The following is a 13,530-nucleotide window of genomic DNA, read 5'->3' on the forward strand; positions in this document are numbered from 1 at the left end:
ACAGAGTACAAATAAAAATAAACCAAATATGATTAAAAGGTGCCTCTTGGGAGCTTCCCTGAAGGAGGCTGTGTGTTGTTGTTTACGATGCAGAGCTGGGAAGGAATCAAAAACTTGTGCGGGGGACTGCTTCTAGGCGAGCTGGCTGGTTGTCGACAGCAGTGGTGCGATGGCATTAATTAACTCTCCGCTTGGCTGTGTGGGTGTCGCCCAAATTTTCGCAAGAGTTTTTTTTTTCCTGAATACTTCCAGGCAAAGCTGTAATTTCACGATGGAGCGCCGCCTGCGAGGTCACAGATTCAACCCCTCGAATTGTGAAATAAGACAAAGGGAAATCTGTTTAATCGACTTCTTTACACCCTCCTCCTCCCTCTGGCAGCATGTCTGAGGATAAGGTAGGATAGGGACAGGAATGGAATGGAATAGAATGGAATAGAATAGAACAACAACAGAATAGAACAGAACAGAAAAGAAGAACAGAACAGAACAGAAGAATAGAACAGAAGAACAAGTGTTGGAAGGCACCTTGGAGGTCTTCTAGCCCAACCCCCTGCTTAGTCAGGAAACCCTACACCACTTCAGACAAAGGGTTATCCAACTTCTTAAAAACTTCCAGTGTTGGAGCATTCACAGCTTCTGGAGGCCAGTTGTTCCACTGATTAATTGTTCTCAATGTCAGGAAATCCAAGATCCTGGATGTCGGCAAAATGAGCAGAGATCCAGGTTACAATTGCCAAGTCGAGGACCTCTGTATCTGTAGGTAGCCTGAAAATGACTATTCTCATATTCTGCATTTTTTAAATTCAGTTTCTTGTTCTGACCCCCCTCATCCCACACCAACACACTCCGAGCCAAAGACAAGTTACGGCATTTAATTAAGAGACAGACAGGTCCTTGGCAGCAAACCGGCGCAGACAAGCTTGGGCAGCAATCCAGCACAGATAAGCCCTGGCAGCAATCCAGCCTGCCGAGCTCACAAAAATGTTCTCCAACATTTGTTCCTGCGTTGACTTCTGCAAGAGGGGCGTGTGCACAAGCAGTCCTCTTATAGTCTGGAGAGGAGCCTAATTACCACCAGCTGAGTGCAATTACCTCCTGTACTTGCGCAACTGTTCCTGACGCCTATTAGCTCTTCGGTGCCGGGCATCCAGGAACAACTCACTGCTGGCATCTGGATCACTCTCCCTTGTCTCCTCCCCACTGTCCAAGGCTCAGGCGCCTCCTGGTGGCCAACCAGCCTCTCTGCGCCCTGTCCAGGGTCCTCCAGAGCCGACTCATAGGGCCCCTCGCTGTCGGAGTCTGGTGGCAGCTCCAACGGCTCCTGCTGGGCCACAACAGTTTCTATAGCCGCCCAACCCAACCAAGTGACTCTGGTCCGCTTACAATTCCAAAATTGTACAAACAATGAAAATGATGCAGAAAAAAATGGAAACAATAATTTTAAAAAATCCGCAGAATAGAAGGCCTCTTGGATTCCTGCGCACCATGTCGTAGTTCGGGGTCAGAGGCAAGCTCTGATGATTGCACCTTGTTCAGCAAATCATGGTTAAACTGTAGCTTAGGGTGACGTGTAACATTCCTCCCCCACCCCCACCCCTGTTGTATCTTATGCAGCTGAAGTAATAAAACGAATGTCCTTTTTCAGTGCAATCACAGATCTTCTCTTCTTTCCCCTACAGGCTGATCCTAGCAGCTAACAGAGATGAATATTATCACCGGCCCGCCAAGTTGGCCGATTTTTGGGACAATAGCAACGAGATCCTCAGTGGTAGGTATAGTGCTCTCTAGGTATGTGTTTAAGTCAAGCCGTCCTCGGCTTACGGCCGATCACTTAATGACGGTTGGAATTTATCACAGCCTCAAAAGAAGTTATTTATAAGCTGCCCTCGAAGTTATGACTGCTGCACTCCAGTCTCTCCAGTCGCATGAATGCGTTTGGGTGCGTGGCAACTGGGAGGCTGTAACCTGTCCTGTGATTATGTTTTGAGATAGATTTTTTTTGCTGTTTTGATGTTTCCCAGGGGAAAAAAAGGTTTTTAAAAGGGTCTTTTGATAAACTAGATTTGGACTTATGGCCACCTGATTCACTTAACAACCATGGTGACTTGCTTAACTTACCGTCTCCTGGCAATCAGGCCAAAGTCACCCAGCCAGCTTTCATGGCTAAGGCAGGACTAGAACTCACAATCTCCTGGCGATAAGACCAAAGTCGCCCAATCAGCTTTCATGGCTAAGGCTCACAGTCTCCTGGTGATCAGCCCAAAGTCAGCCAGCTGGCTTCCATGCCTAAGGCAGAACTAGAACTCACAGTCTCCTAGTGATCAGCACAACATCACCCAGCCGGCTTTCATGGCTAAGGCAGGACTACAACTCACAGTTTCCTGGCGATAAGACCAAAGTCGCCCAATCAGCTTTCATGTCTAAGGCAGGACTAGAACTCACAGTCTCCTGGTGATCAGCCCAAAGTCAGCCAGCTGGCTTCCATGCCTAAGGCAGAACTAGAACTCACAGTCTCCTAGTGATCAGCACAACGTCACCCAGCCGGCTTTCATGGCTAAGGCAGGACTACAACTCACAGTCTCCTGGCGATAAGACCAAAGTCGCCCAATCAGCTTTCATGTCTAAGGCAGGACTAGAACTCACAGTCTCCTGGTGATCAGCCCAAAGTCACCCAGCTGGTTTTCATGGCTAAGGCAGGATTAGAACTCGCAGTCTCCTGCTTTCTATCCTACACCAAACCGGCTTTCTCTGAAACATTTCTTCCTTAGTGAGGGTTGTATCTACAGCTTACAGAGCAGCACTTTAGGGTGGCCCTTGAAATCCCATGATTTTAAAGACAAGAGATGTAGATTTTGCTCTGTACTAATCCAATAGGGACGTGGTGGCTCAGTGGCTAAGACACTGAGCTTGTCGATCAGAAAGGTAAGCGGTTCAAATCCCTAGCGCCGCATAACTGAGTGAGCTCCCGTTCCTTGTCCCAGCTTCTGCCAACCTAGTAAAAATGCAAGTAGAAAAATAGGGACCACCTTTGGTGGGAAGGGAACAGCGTTCCGTGCGCCTTTGAGGTTGAGTCATGCCGGCCACATGACCACGGAGACGTCTTCGGACAGCGCTGGCTCTTCGGCTTTGAAACAGAGATGAGCACCACCCCCTAGAGTCAGGAACGATTAGCACGTATGTGCGAGGGGAACTTTTACCTTTTAATCCAATTTATTTTTCAAGCGTACTTCTTCAACAGACCCAATGCTACCTATTTTAGAAGCATTTCAGTCAATTAGTTAAAGATTTAGTTGAAGATATCTCCCTCTCTCTGTCTCTCCCTCTCCCTCTCTCAAAATCCTGAGTATTTATTGCATTCCTCACTTGATAACTATTTCCAGTCTTTGCCCCTTCTTTCTTTTCTCCCTTCCTTCCTTCCTTCCTTCCTTCCTTCCTTTCTTCCTCCCTCCCTCCCTCCCTCCCTTTCTCTCCTGCCTAGCCATCCTAAAGTACAAGTTTCAGTATGCACATAAATAAAAATGAGATTTGAACAGTCAAGCCATGGGGATTTTTATTTTATTTTATTTTTTAAAAAACCTCTTCTCTTCTGCTTAACGTTGTTGCCACTGGCAGGAGGATGAATTATTCTCTCACTCTTTCCGTCTGCTCCAAAGTTGTTGTTCTTCTTTTAAAAAAAAAAAAACTTTCTGAAAGTCTGGTGTTCATTCTGAATTCTTGACGAGCGTGGGCTGTACGCACCCCTTTCTGTTTTCCCCCTTTTTTTATACCGAGAGATGCTTAGCGAGGAAGGGGGTGGGGGTGGGGCTGCTGAAATTTGAATTTTAAAAGCATTCTGGTCCGTTTTGATGTATTTATTGTGCGTGTGTGCGTGTGTGCGCCCGTCCTTGGTTTTATAAGACGTAGGCCTTGAACTGTCAATCTTCTCAAGAAGGTAATTTATCTTCTGCTTCTTGTGTCGCAGCAGCTAAATCCTTCCTTCCTTTCCTCTCTCTGTGAAACCAGACATATTTTTCGGTTTTAACTAATTAACAGGTGAAGAGAGTTGGAAGGGACCTTGTAGGTCATCTAGTCCACCCCCCCCCACTCAAGCAGGAGACCCTACACCAGTGATGTCAAACCTTTTTCTTACGGAGTGCCAGAATTGCCTGAGTGACCGCACCAATTCAATCCTCCCCACCTACGTGTGCATGCACACGCAATCCACCCTCCCAGTGCATGCGCGCATGGCCCCTCCCCAGGCTCCAGAGGTGTTCCTGAAGCTTGGGGAGGGCGAAAATGGCCACACACACACCCTGGCCCCTTTGAGGCCCTCCGGAAGCCAGAAATAGATCATTTCCAAACTTCCAGTTGGCCCGTTCAGCGGGGTGGGGGGTTGGGGGGGTTGCTACAGGCATTCCTGCCTGTTCGGTGTGCGCAAACATTTGCCAGGAAGATCGTAAAACAGGGCGGTAGAAATGGTGAGCTCAGTTGCAGTCATAAGCCAGTGACTTCCGATACACCAGCGTTGGCGAAGCTTTTTGACATCAAGTGCCCAAATCGGAACGCCTGTGCGCACCTGAGTCCTGGAAGCTCAAAGACCAGGTGGCTGGTGCACATCAGGGGTGGGTTCCTGCCAGTTCTTGCCTCTTCTATAGAAGAGGCTCCTCAAATCTACAGTGCCATTTAGAACCGGTTCCAGCTCCCTCCCCCCACCCGTCCGCACATCATCAAGATGAAGAGCGAGAGGAGGAATTCTGGGAGTTGAAGTCCACAAGTCTTAAAGCTGTCAAGTTTGAACACCACTGTGGTTTTTTTTTCCTAAAGGTTTAGGGGTGTAAGGATCTTGTAACTTGACAGCTTTAAGACTTGCGTGCTTCAAATGCCAGAGTTCCTGAGACAACATTTTGGTTGCTAAGCAAGAGCGTTGTTAAGTGAGTTTCACCACATTTTACAAGTTGGCCATGCCCACCCAGTCACATGGCCAGCAAGCCACTCCCACCCAGTCACGTGGCTGGCAAGCCACTCCCACAAAGCAGGCCACACCTACAGAAGAGATTCTAAAAAAATTTGAAACCTACCACTGGTGTGCATACGCACGCCAGCCACCTGGTGTTTTATTTTCCAGCATGCGCATACATGCCAGCTGGTCTCCGCATGCGCCAGAGCCCCAGGAACTGAAGACCAGGGGCTCCGGCACACACAAAGATCAGCTGAGCGTCGCTCATGTACCAGGGGTGGTATTCACTTACCTTCCCTACCGGTTGGCAAATGTAAGTGCATGCACTCAGCCTTGCTGATGGTGAGCATGCATTTTGGCTAAAACAAAAGGAGCCTAAATGGGATGCCATAGAGCTGGGGCAGGTGGTCGGAGCCACCTGTGATTACCACTACCCAGGGGTGGGTTCCGGCTTCTTCTACTGCTGGTTCGCTTGGATGCGCTTCGGGCACGCGAGCGCTTAATGCACGCAATGCCAGTGGTGGGTTCCGGATCACGTTCCAACCATCCACATGCGTCTTAGCGCCTCCGCGGCGCTCCGGCTGCTTCACGGAACATCACACAGGTGCTGTATGCGCTGTGCGCAGAAGTCTTAAAAGATAGGTAAGGAGTTCCGGTGGGTGGGCGGGGCCCTCCGGAGCAACGGTATCTGGTGCTCCGGGCAGGCTCCGGTATGCCCGTACTGGGCCTTCCGCCTGCAACCCACCACTGCGCAACACGCACATGCACAGTAGGCTTTTTAAAAAGCTGTGCTTGTGCAGAAGCAAAAAAACAAGATGGTGGCCCTGTTAGAACTGGTTCGGGGGTGTTGCCAGCTGAGGAACCAACCTCTTGAAGAAGAGCAGCTGGCACGCGTGCCCATGCAGAGGGCTCTGCCTGCCACCTCTGGCACACCCCCCATAGTTTTGCCATCACAGCAGAGGTGGGTTCCTACCAGTTCGTACCTATTCGGTAGAACCGGTTCATCAAATCTACCGAACCAGTTAGAAGAGGTTCCACCAGTGGACCCGGAAAGCAGGCCACACTTACAGAAGAGGTTCCAAAAAATTTTGAAACCCACCACTGGTGGGTGTGTAATGTCCCGCAGTTATCTACGCATTAATAATGATCTAGTAATATTTCCTTATACATTTTAGGGACCTTTCCTTACATAATTGGTGTTTTCTTTCATACTTTTGGATTTCTAATTTCTGTTTCAGTTAGTTGGCAATTGCTAAAACCAATCCCACGTGAAAAAGTATTCAAAGCCTTCTTGATTTTAATTGTCAATTTATTTATTCCTGCACATTGTAATATTTATTCATTTACACATCTCTGTTTTTCCACTGTTGTGCAAACACAATTCCAGCAGCTGCTAACATGTGTAAAATTAAATATATATTATACTCCCTTTCAAATAGCCAACAAAATATTTCTGGTTTTAATTCCATATCTCGCTTTACAATTGCTTCTAACCACTAACTTCTGAATAGCTACTTGGACCAACCTAAGTACTAATTCATAATTTCATATCCGGTCACATGGGCAGCAAGCCACTCCCATCCAGTCACATGGGTGGAAAGCCACTCCCACAAAGGAGGCCACACCCACCGAGTTGGTTCCAACAATTTTTGAAACCCACCACTGCATCACAGCTATATGCCTTTCATGTCTCACACTAAGAAATTGCTTCCCAGTATGAAATAACCTGTTGGTTGGCCACCAACCACGTTTTTGCGTAACGGTGCCCAGTTAATTCATTTGTGTTTTTGTTGTTAATGGCAGGCTTGGATATGGAAGAAGGGAAAGAAGGCGGGTCCTGGCTTGGCATCAGCAAGAAAGGCAAGATGGCCGCCTTGACCAATTACATGCAGCCTCAGATCAACAAGCATGCAAAAGGAAGAGGCAAGTATGTAGTCGGGAAGGTGAAGTTTCCTTGGGATGTCAGCTGCTTGACTAAAAAAAAATGTTTATCCATAATTGTCATAGAGCCTGTATTACATACCGTATTTTTTTTGGATTATAAGACGCACCTGACTAGAAGACGCACCTAAATTTAGAAGAGGAAAACAACAACAATGGGTTTTGGCCTTCGTGTGCCCCACTTTGGGACTTTTGGGGACCTTTTTTTGGCCCTTTTCCAGCCTTTTTTCTACCTATTTTCTAGGCTTTTTTTGGCCCTTTTTGGAGGCATTTTGGCCTGTTTTTGAGGCTTTATTCAGCCTTTTTTCGGCCCATTTTGAGGCTTTGTTCAGCCCGTTTTTGAGGCTTTTTTGGTCTGTTGTTGAGGCTTTTTTGGCCCATTTTCATGGCTTTTTTCAGCCCTTTTCTGGTGGAAAAAACGGGCCAAGAAAAGCCTCAAAAATGAGCCCCAAAAGCCTTGAAATGGGCTGATAAAAGCCCCCAAAACGGGCTTTAAAAAGGCCTGAAAACACGGCATGGAGAGGCCAAAAAATGGCCAGCGGGTGAGCGAGGTTACAGCAATATTTGGTCTATAAGACGCACAGAAATTTTCACCCCCTTTTGGGAGGAAAAAAAAGTGCGTCTTATAGTCTGAAAAATACGGTAATTAAAAACTGTAATTACCGTCTATAGTTAAAGAGGGAGCCCTGGTGGTTAGACTGCAGTATTGCAGGCTGATTCACTGCCCACCGCCAGGAGTTCGATTCCTTCAATCCTGACCAGTTCAAGGTGGACTCAACCTTCCATCCTTCCGAGGTCAATAAAATGAGGAGCCAGATTGTTGGGGGTTGACTCTGTAAACCAGAGTCAGAGAGGGCTGTAAAACACTATGAAGTGGTATATAAATCTAAGGGCTATTGCGAGTGCTCTTCTGTTAGGGAAACTCTGGTGCTTTGGGGTTTGATTCATTCATTTTCCTTCCTTATTTCCTTCCTTCCTTCATTTCCTTCCTCCCTCCCTCCTCCCTCTCTCCATTTACTTCATTCCTCCCTCAATCCTCCCTTCCTTCCTTCTTCCCTCCCTCCCTCCCTTCGTTTCCTTCCTCCCTCCCTCCCTTGCTCCTTGCCTTCCTTCCTCCCTGCCTCCCTCCCTCCCTTTCTCCTTCCCTCCTCCCTCTCTCCATTTACTTTGTTCTTCCTTCAATCCTCTCTTCCTTCCTTCTTCCCTCCCTCCATTGCCTTCCTCCCTCCCTCCCTCCCTTCCATCCTCCCTTCCTTGCTCCCTGCCTTCCTTCCTGTCTCCCACGCTCCCTTCCTTTCTTCCTCCTTCCCTCCCTCCCTCCCTAGAGGTACAGTAGTTCGAGTGAATTCACTCTCACAGCTCATTCAGTTCTGGAATACTACTAAGCTTACCTGATGTGGCGAAATATCTGGTCTCCCTTCTGAGAAGCGATGCTCCTGTGTTATATCCCTCTCTCTTTGCAGGTGCCCTGGTGACCAATTTCTTGACGTCAGAAATGGACAGTTACTCTTATTTGAAGAAAGTGGCCTCGGAGGGACACCTTTACAATGGCTTTAATTTGATAGCAGCCGACTTAAGGTAAGTCTGTAGTAAACCTTCCCCACTGAGCAGCAAAACTCCGAATCCGACTCCGCAGGTGTTACCTGTATGTTGCTTTGCAGCAGAGGCTCCATGCTCCCTGGTATGTTTCCCCCCCTCAGCTCTTAAGTACAGTGTTTGAATTCAGAAATGGAGAATTACAACTTGCATGGGATTTTGGCTTTGGTTTTGATGGCCTGAGTTTTTTTCTGAATCACGGCCTTTGCACACACACACACACACACACACACACACACACACACACACACACCCTGGCGGGAAACAGCGGGGTGCTGAAACGCATGTTGTTTTCAGACCTGTCATTCATGACTTCTTGACATGAACTACATTGCTGTAGTTCAGCTTTGCTTTTTGCATTTCTGTTGCTTTCCCCACCCGCTTCAGTCCATCCTACCCTGCCACCAGGCCCCATTTAAATCTAATTTACGGCATATTGAAGAGCGGGTTGGTCTTTTGAACGCCTTGTCCATTGTCCTTGATGGTGGATGGAAACAAATCAAGGAGAGAAGCAACTTGGAATTAAGGAGAAACCTCCTAAACAGTGAGGACCATTAACCAGTGGAACAGTTTGCCACCAGAGGTTGTGGGTGCTCCATCACTGGAGGTTTTTAAGAAGAGACTGGACAGCCATTTGTCTGAAATGGTATAGGGTCTTCTTCTTGGGCGAAGGACTGGCATAGAAGACCTCCAAGGTCCCTTCCAGTTCTATTCTAATTGATTGATTAATTGATTGATTTCATAAGGTGCTGAGTTCCTGCACATAGACTGAGCGAGAAGCACATTCCTGATGCCGGAATTCTTAATGTTCAGCTTCCATGACAGCCTTTTCCTAACTCTAAAGTTCTGTGCTTCTTAATCTTGGAAACCTTTAAGTTGTGTGGATTTCGGCTCCCAGAATTAGCAAGCCAACGTGCCAGCTGGGTATGTTGGCTTCCTTTGCCACAAAAGGAGGATTACTGTTCTCCCTCTCCGTCGTACTTCAGATACAAGCAAGAATAAATGCCGCGTAGGCTTCTGACCTCCGCGAACGGGAGACGATGGTGAATCAGTGGTCGTCACGACTGTCGTTGGAGAGACACCTGGTTTTTATAAAAGCCACGTCTTGAAGGTCAAAGCGGTGGGTGGTAGATTTTTATTATTATTATTATTATTATTATTATTATTTTAAAAGCCTCCTCTGTGTCCAGGAGGCTATTAGAATTCACCTCAGCTTGCAAGTCAAGGTAGCTGTTGTGGCCTGTCGGCCATTGGCCTCTCCAGCAGCAGAATCAGAGGAGGAGGAGGAGGCGTGGGAGTCAAGGTCAGCATCAGGGCAACCTGAGAGCTCCAAGGGGAAAGAGGGAATGGAGCGGGCAGAGAGAGAGAGACAGAGAGACGGAGGCAGAGCCTGTGCCGTCCGTCAGCCCTCAGATGGAGAGTCAACAGCGCCCAGGTCTGAAGTGGCTTATGAGGAAGAGGAGAAACAGCTGGGTTCAGTGCCTGACGCGCAGATGCACAAAAGGCAGAGGAGAGGAGAGCAGTGGAAATCTATGGGCCGGTCCTTGGGACAGAAGAGCCACTGCTGCTAGTGAAGCCCCACCCTACCTCTGGGGATCAAAGGCAGGGGGCGGAGATGAATAGATGTGGCAGACAACTATTCATCTCCCTGCCGGACAGACTTGTTGAGGGAGAAACTTTTTGCCGGGGCTGCCAGCGCTTCTAACTAAGGAACAATTGATTTAAATGGGGAAGGTTTGTCATGCTTGGGGAGCTGGGTCAGAACAGTAGGTTTCTGATCTCCGCGAACGAGAGACGATGCTGAATCGATGGTTGTCGCGACCATCGTTTGAGAGAAGCCTGCTTTTTATAAAGGCCGCGTCCTGAAGGTCAAAGCGGTGGGTGGTAGCTTTTGTTTTATTTTTAAACTCCTCCACCGTCTCCAGGAGGCTATTAGAATTCACCTAAAGGCAGCTCGCAGGTCAAGGTAGGTCACTCAGAAGCTTCCCTTTAAAACACTTCCACATGTCTTCAGCGGGAGCAGCGATCTGCAAATCCCAGCGGGATCGTAACGACAGGTCAGCCGCGGTCTGATTTGCTAACGTGCCCTTGGACTCTCTGCCGCGAAGAGAGAAGCTCTTCGTGGCAGAGAATTATATCAGAGAATTACATCAATGCTTATTGGATTACACAATGGCGGAAGAGCAGGTAAAGGAAACCATGTTAGCATGGAGCAGGAACTTTGGTTACAGCATAGATTTGGATAATTGGTAAGACCTATGGGAAAGAAACAGGAAGTTAACATTAGCCACCATGTATAAGAAAAACCTATACCAGATGTTCTATGGATGGCACACCCCACTCACAAGATGAGCTAAAATTAATAAAAAACTTGTTCTGACCCCGCCCCCCTCGTCCCAGACGAATATACACTCCGAGCCAAAGATAAGTTACGGCATTTAATTAACAGACAGACAGGTCCTTGGCAGCAAACCGGCACAGATAAGCCGTGGTAGCAATCCAGCCTACCAAGCTCACAATAATGTTCTCTGACATTAGTTCCTGCGTTGACTTCTGCAAAAGGGCGTGTGCACAAGCAGTCTTTTTATAGTCCGGAGAGGAGCCTAATGACCACCAGCTGAGTGCAATTACCTCCTGTACTTGCGCAACTGTTCCTGACGCCTATTAGTTCTTCGGTGCCGGGCATCCAGGAACAACTCACTGCTGACGTCAGGAACACACTCCCTTGTCTCCTCTCCACTGGTCCAAGGCTGCGCCCTGCTCGGAGTAGGAATCCTATCCAGGGTCCTCCACATCCTCCAGAGCCGACTCATAGGGCCCCTCGCTGTCGGAGTCTGGTGGCAGCTCCAACAGCTCCTGCTGGGCCACAACAAAAACGTATTGCCACAATGTTGGAAATGTAATGTTGCACTAGGAACCTTTCACCATATGTGGTGGGACTGCCTGAAAGCCAGGGCTTTTTGGCACCAGATAAGAACGTATTTGGAAGAGATGTTGAATCAAAGGATGGGGTTGAAGCCACAACTATTTTTATTAGGGATCACAAAAGGAAAATATGGCAGAGGTGAACTATATTTAATGCTGCATATTTTAACGGCGGCAAGACTGGTTTTTGCACAAAAAAAATGGAAAATCAAAGCGACTCCCTCAGAACAAGAAACAACAAGTAGGATACTGAGGTGCGCAGAAATGGACAGACTGACTCTAGAGCTCAAAGTTAAAGGTGAGATGGAATATCGTGAAATCTGGGACAAATGATGCCGCTGGTTAGAAATGAGGGGAAAAGGCTGGGACAGAAAAACGCAAAAGTTAAGAATTGGAAAATATGGTATTAAGATTGTGTGATAGGTAGGAATCGGATATGTATTTGTATGGTTGGTAACCAGATAAAAGAAGGGATCAATGGACAGGTAATCTGACTGAAGTACACATACCTATGTGTTGTGGCCCAGCAGGAGCCGTTGGAGCTGCCACCAGACTCCGACAGTGAGGGGCCCTATGAGTCAGCTCTGGAGGATGTGGAGGACCCTGGACAGGGTTCCGACTCAGAGCAGGGTGCAGAGAGGCTGGTTGGCCACCAGGAGGCGCCTGAGACTTGGACCAGTGGGGAGGAGACAAAAGGAGTGTGAGCCTGAGGTCAGCAGTGAGTTGTTCCTGGATGCCCAGCACCAATAGGCGTCAGGTCGTCATTAGGCTCCTCTCCAGACTATAAAAGGACTGCTTGTGCACACGCCCCTCTTGCAGAAGTCAACGCAGGAACTAATGTTGGAGAACATTATTGTGAGCTTGGCAGGCTGGATTGCTGCCAAGCCTTATCTGTGCTGGATTGCTGCCAAGGACCTGTCTGTCTGTTAATTAAATGCCGTAACTTATCTTTGGCTCGGAATGTGTGTTGGTGTGGGACGAGGGGGGTCAGAACACTGACCTAAGCGGTTTAGAGAGTCAGCATATTGTCTCCAACTATATTAGCAAAGCTGCACTTCAAGAGTCATTCCTATATTAATCCCTCAAAATAGAAACTAATATTCTTTTTCCCCAAGGACTGATGTTAAAAGTAAGCCCCCAGAGGCTGCCTTGTCAATAAAATTAGGATGATTGTTGTTTTCCTCTCTTTTTTTTAATTGTACAATCTGTCTCACTTCATAAGTACGTTTGAAGAGCTGGCTTTGATGAGTTGGCTTCTCATCACTTCCTCCTCACTCAATTCATAATTGATTTCATTAATTCCAATCCTGTCTCGGTATTCAAGGGTTTCTTAACTTCTGATTAGCAAAAGCGATGCAGAAAAAGCACAAGAAGTTATTATCAAAGAATTCTAATAATTGCTAGGCGTCAAATGCAAATGCTCTGTGTAATTATATCATGTTCAAATTCTTTATTGTTTGTTTGTTGCCTGTCTCACTGTCACTTTTGAATTTTTGGCCTCTTTTTAAGTGTAGCACTTCAACTACAAGTCTACTTCTTTTGGGCAAAAAGCCCAGTTTCTATTTAACTTGGTTTTATTTACTTAACTTAGTTTAATCACTAGAGCCAGTTTGGTCTAGTAGGCAGTTAAGGAACTACCAGGCTAAAAACCAGGAGACTGTGAGTTCTAGTCCCTTCTCAGGCATGAAAGCTGACTGGGTGATTCAGGGCCAATCACCAGGAGACTCTCAATTCTAGTCCCACCTTAAGCATGAAAGCTGACTCAGGGCCGCACCAGGAGACTGGGAGTTGTAGTCCCGCCTTAGGCATGAAAGCCAGCTGAGCGAAATGGTTCATACCATCTCTACATATATGGAACCTTGGCCAGGATAGCAAGATTATCAGGAATCCTGGATGATAGCAATAGCACTTAGACTTACATACTGCTTCACAGTGCTTTGCAGGCATCTCTAAGTGGTTTACAGAGTCAGCCCCTTGCTCCCCAACAATCTGGGTCCTCATTTAACCGACATCGGAAGGATGGAAGGCTGAATCAATCTTGAGTCGGTCAGAATTGAACTGCTAGCAGCCGGCAGTCAGCAGAAGTAGCCTGCAATCCTTCATTCGAAAGGATGGAAGGCTGAGTCAACCTT

At 47.4% G+C, this 13,530-nt stretch overlaps 1 protein-coding gene across 3 annotated transcripts in view; it reads left to right on the forward strand.

Annotated features, from left to right (window-relative positions):
- TANGO2 (transport and golgi organization 2 homolog) overlaps window positions 1-13,530 on the forward strand; it is a 58,027-nt gene that overhangs the window by 18,757 nt on the left and 25,740 nt on the right. For all 3 annotated transcript variants that reach the window (XM_087705756.1, XM_087705757.1, XM_087705758.1), the window contains 3 exons: window positions 1,680-1,768; window positions 6,740-6,859; window positions 8,341-8,455. In XM_087705756.1, coding sequence (XP_087561882.1) covers window positions 1,680-1,768; window positions 6,740-6,859; window positions 8,341-8,455 — 324 coding nt within the window. The remainder of the gene's footprint in view (window positions 1-1,679; window positions 1,769-6,739; window positions 6,860-8,340; window positions 8,456-13,530) is intronic.

The sequence above is a fragment of the Thamnophis sirtalis genome, unplaced genomic scaffold (assembly GCF_051295495.1).
Source record: "Thamnophis sirtalis isolate CommonGarterSnake01/CBP01778 unplaced genomic scaffold, rThaSir2_p1.2 scaffold_2, whole genome shotgun sequence".
In the NCBI taxonomy this organism is placed as follows: domain Eukaryota; kingdom Metazoa; phylum Chordata; class Lepidosauria; order Squamata; family Natricidae; genus Thamnophis; species Thamnophis sirtalis.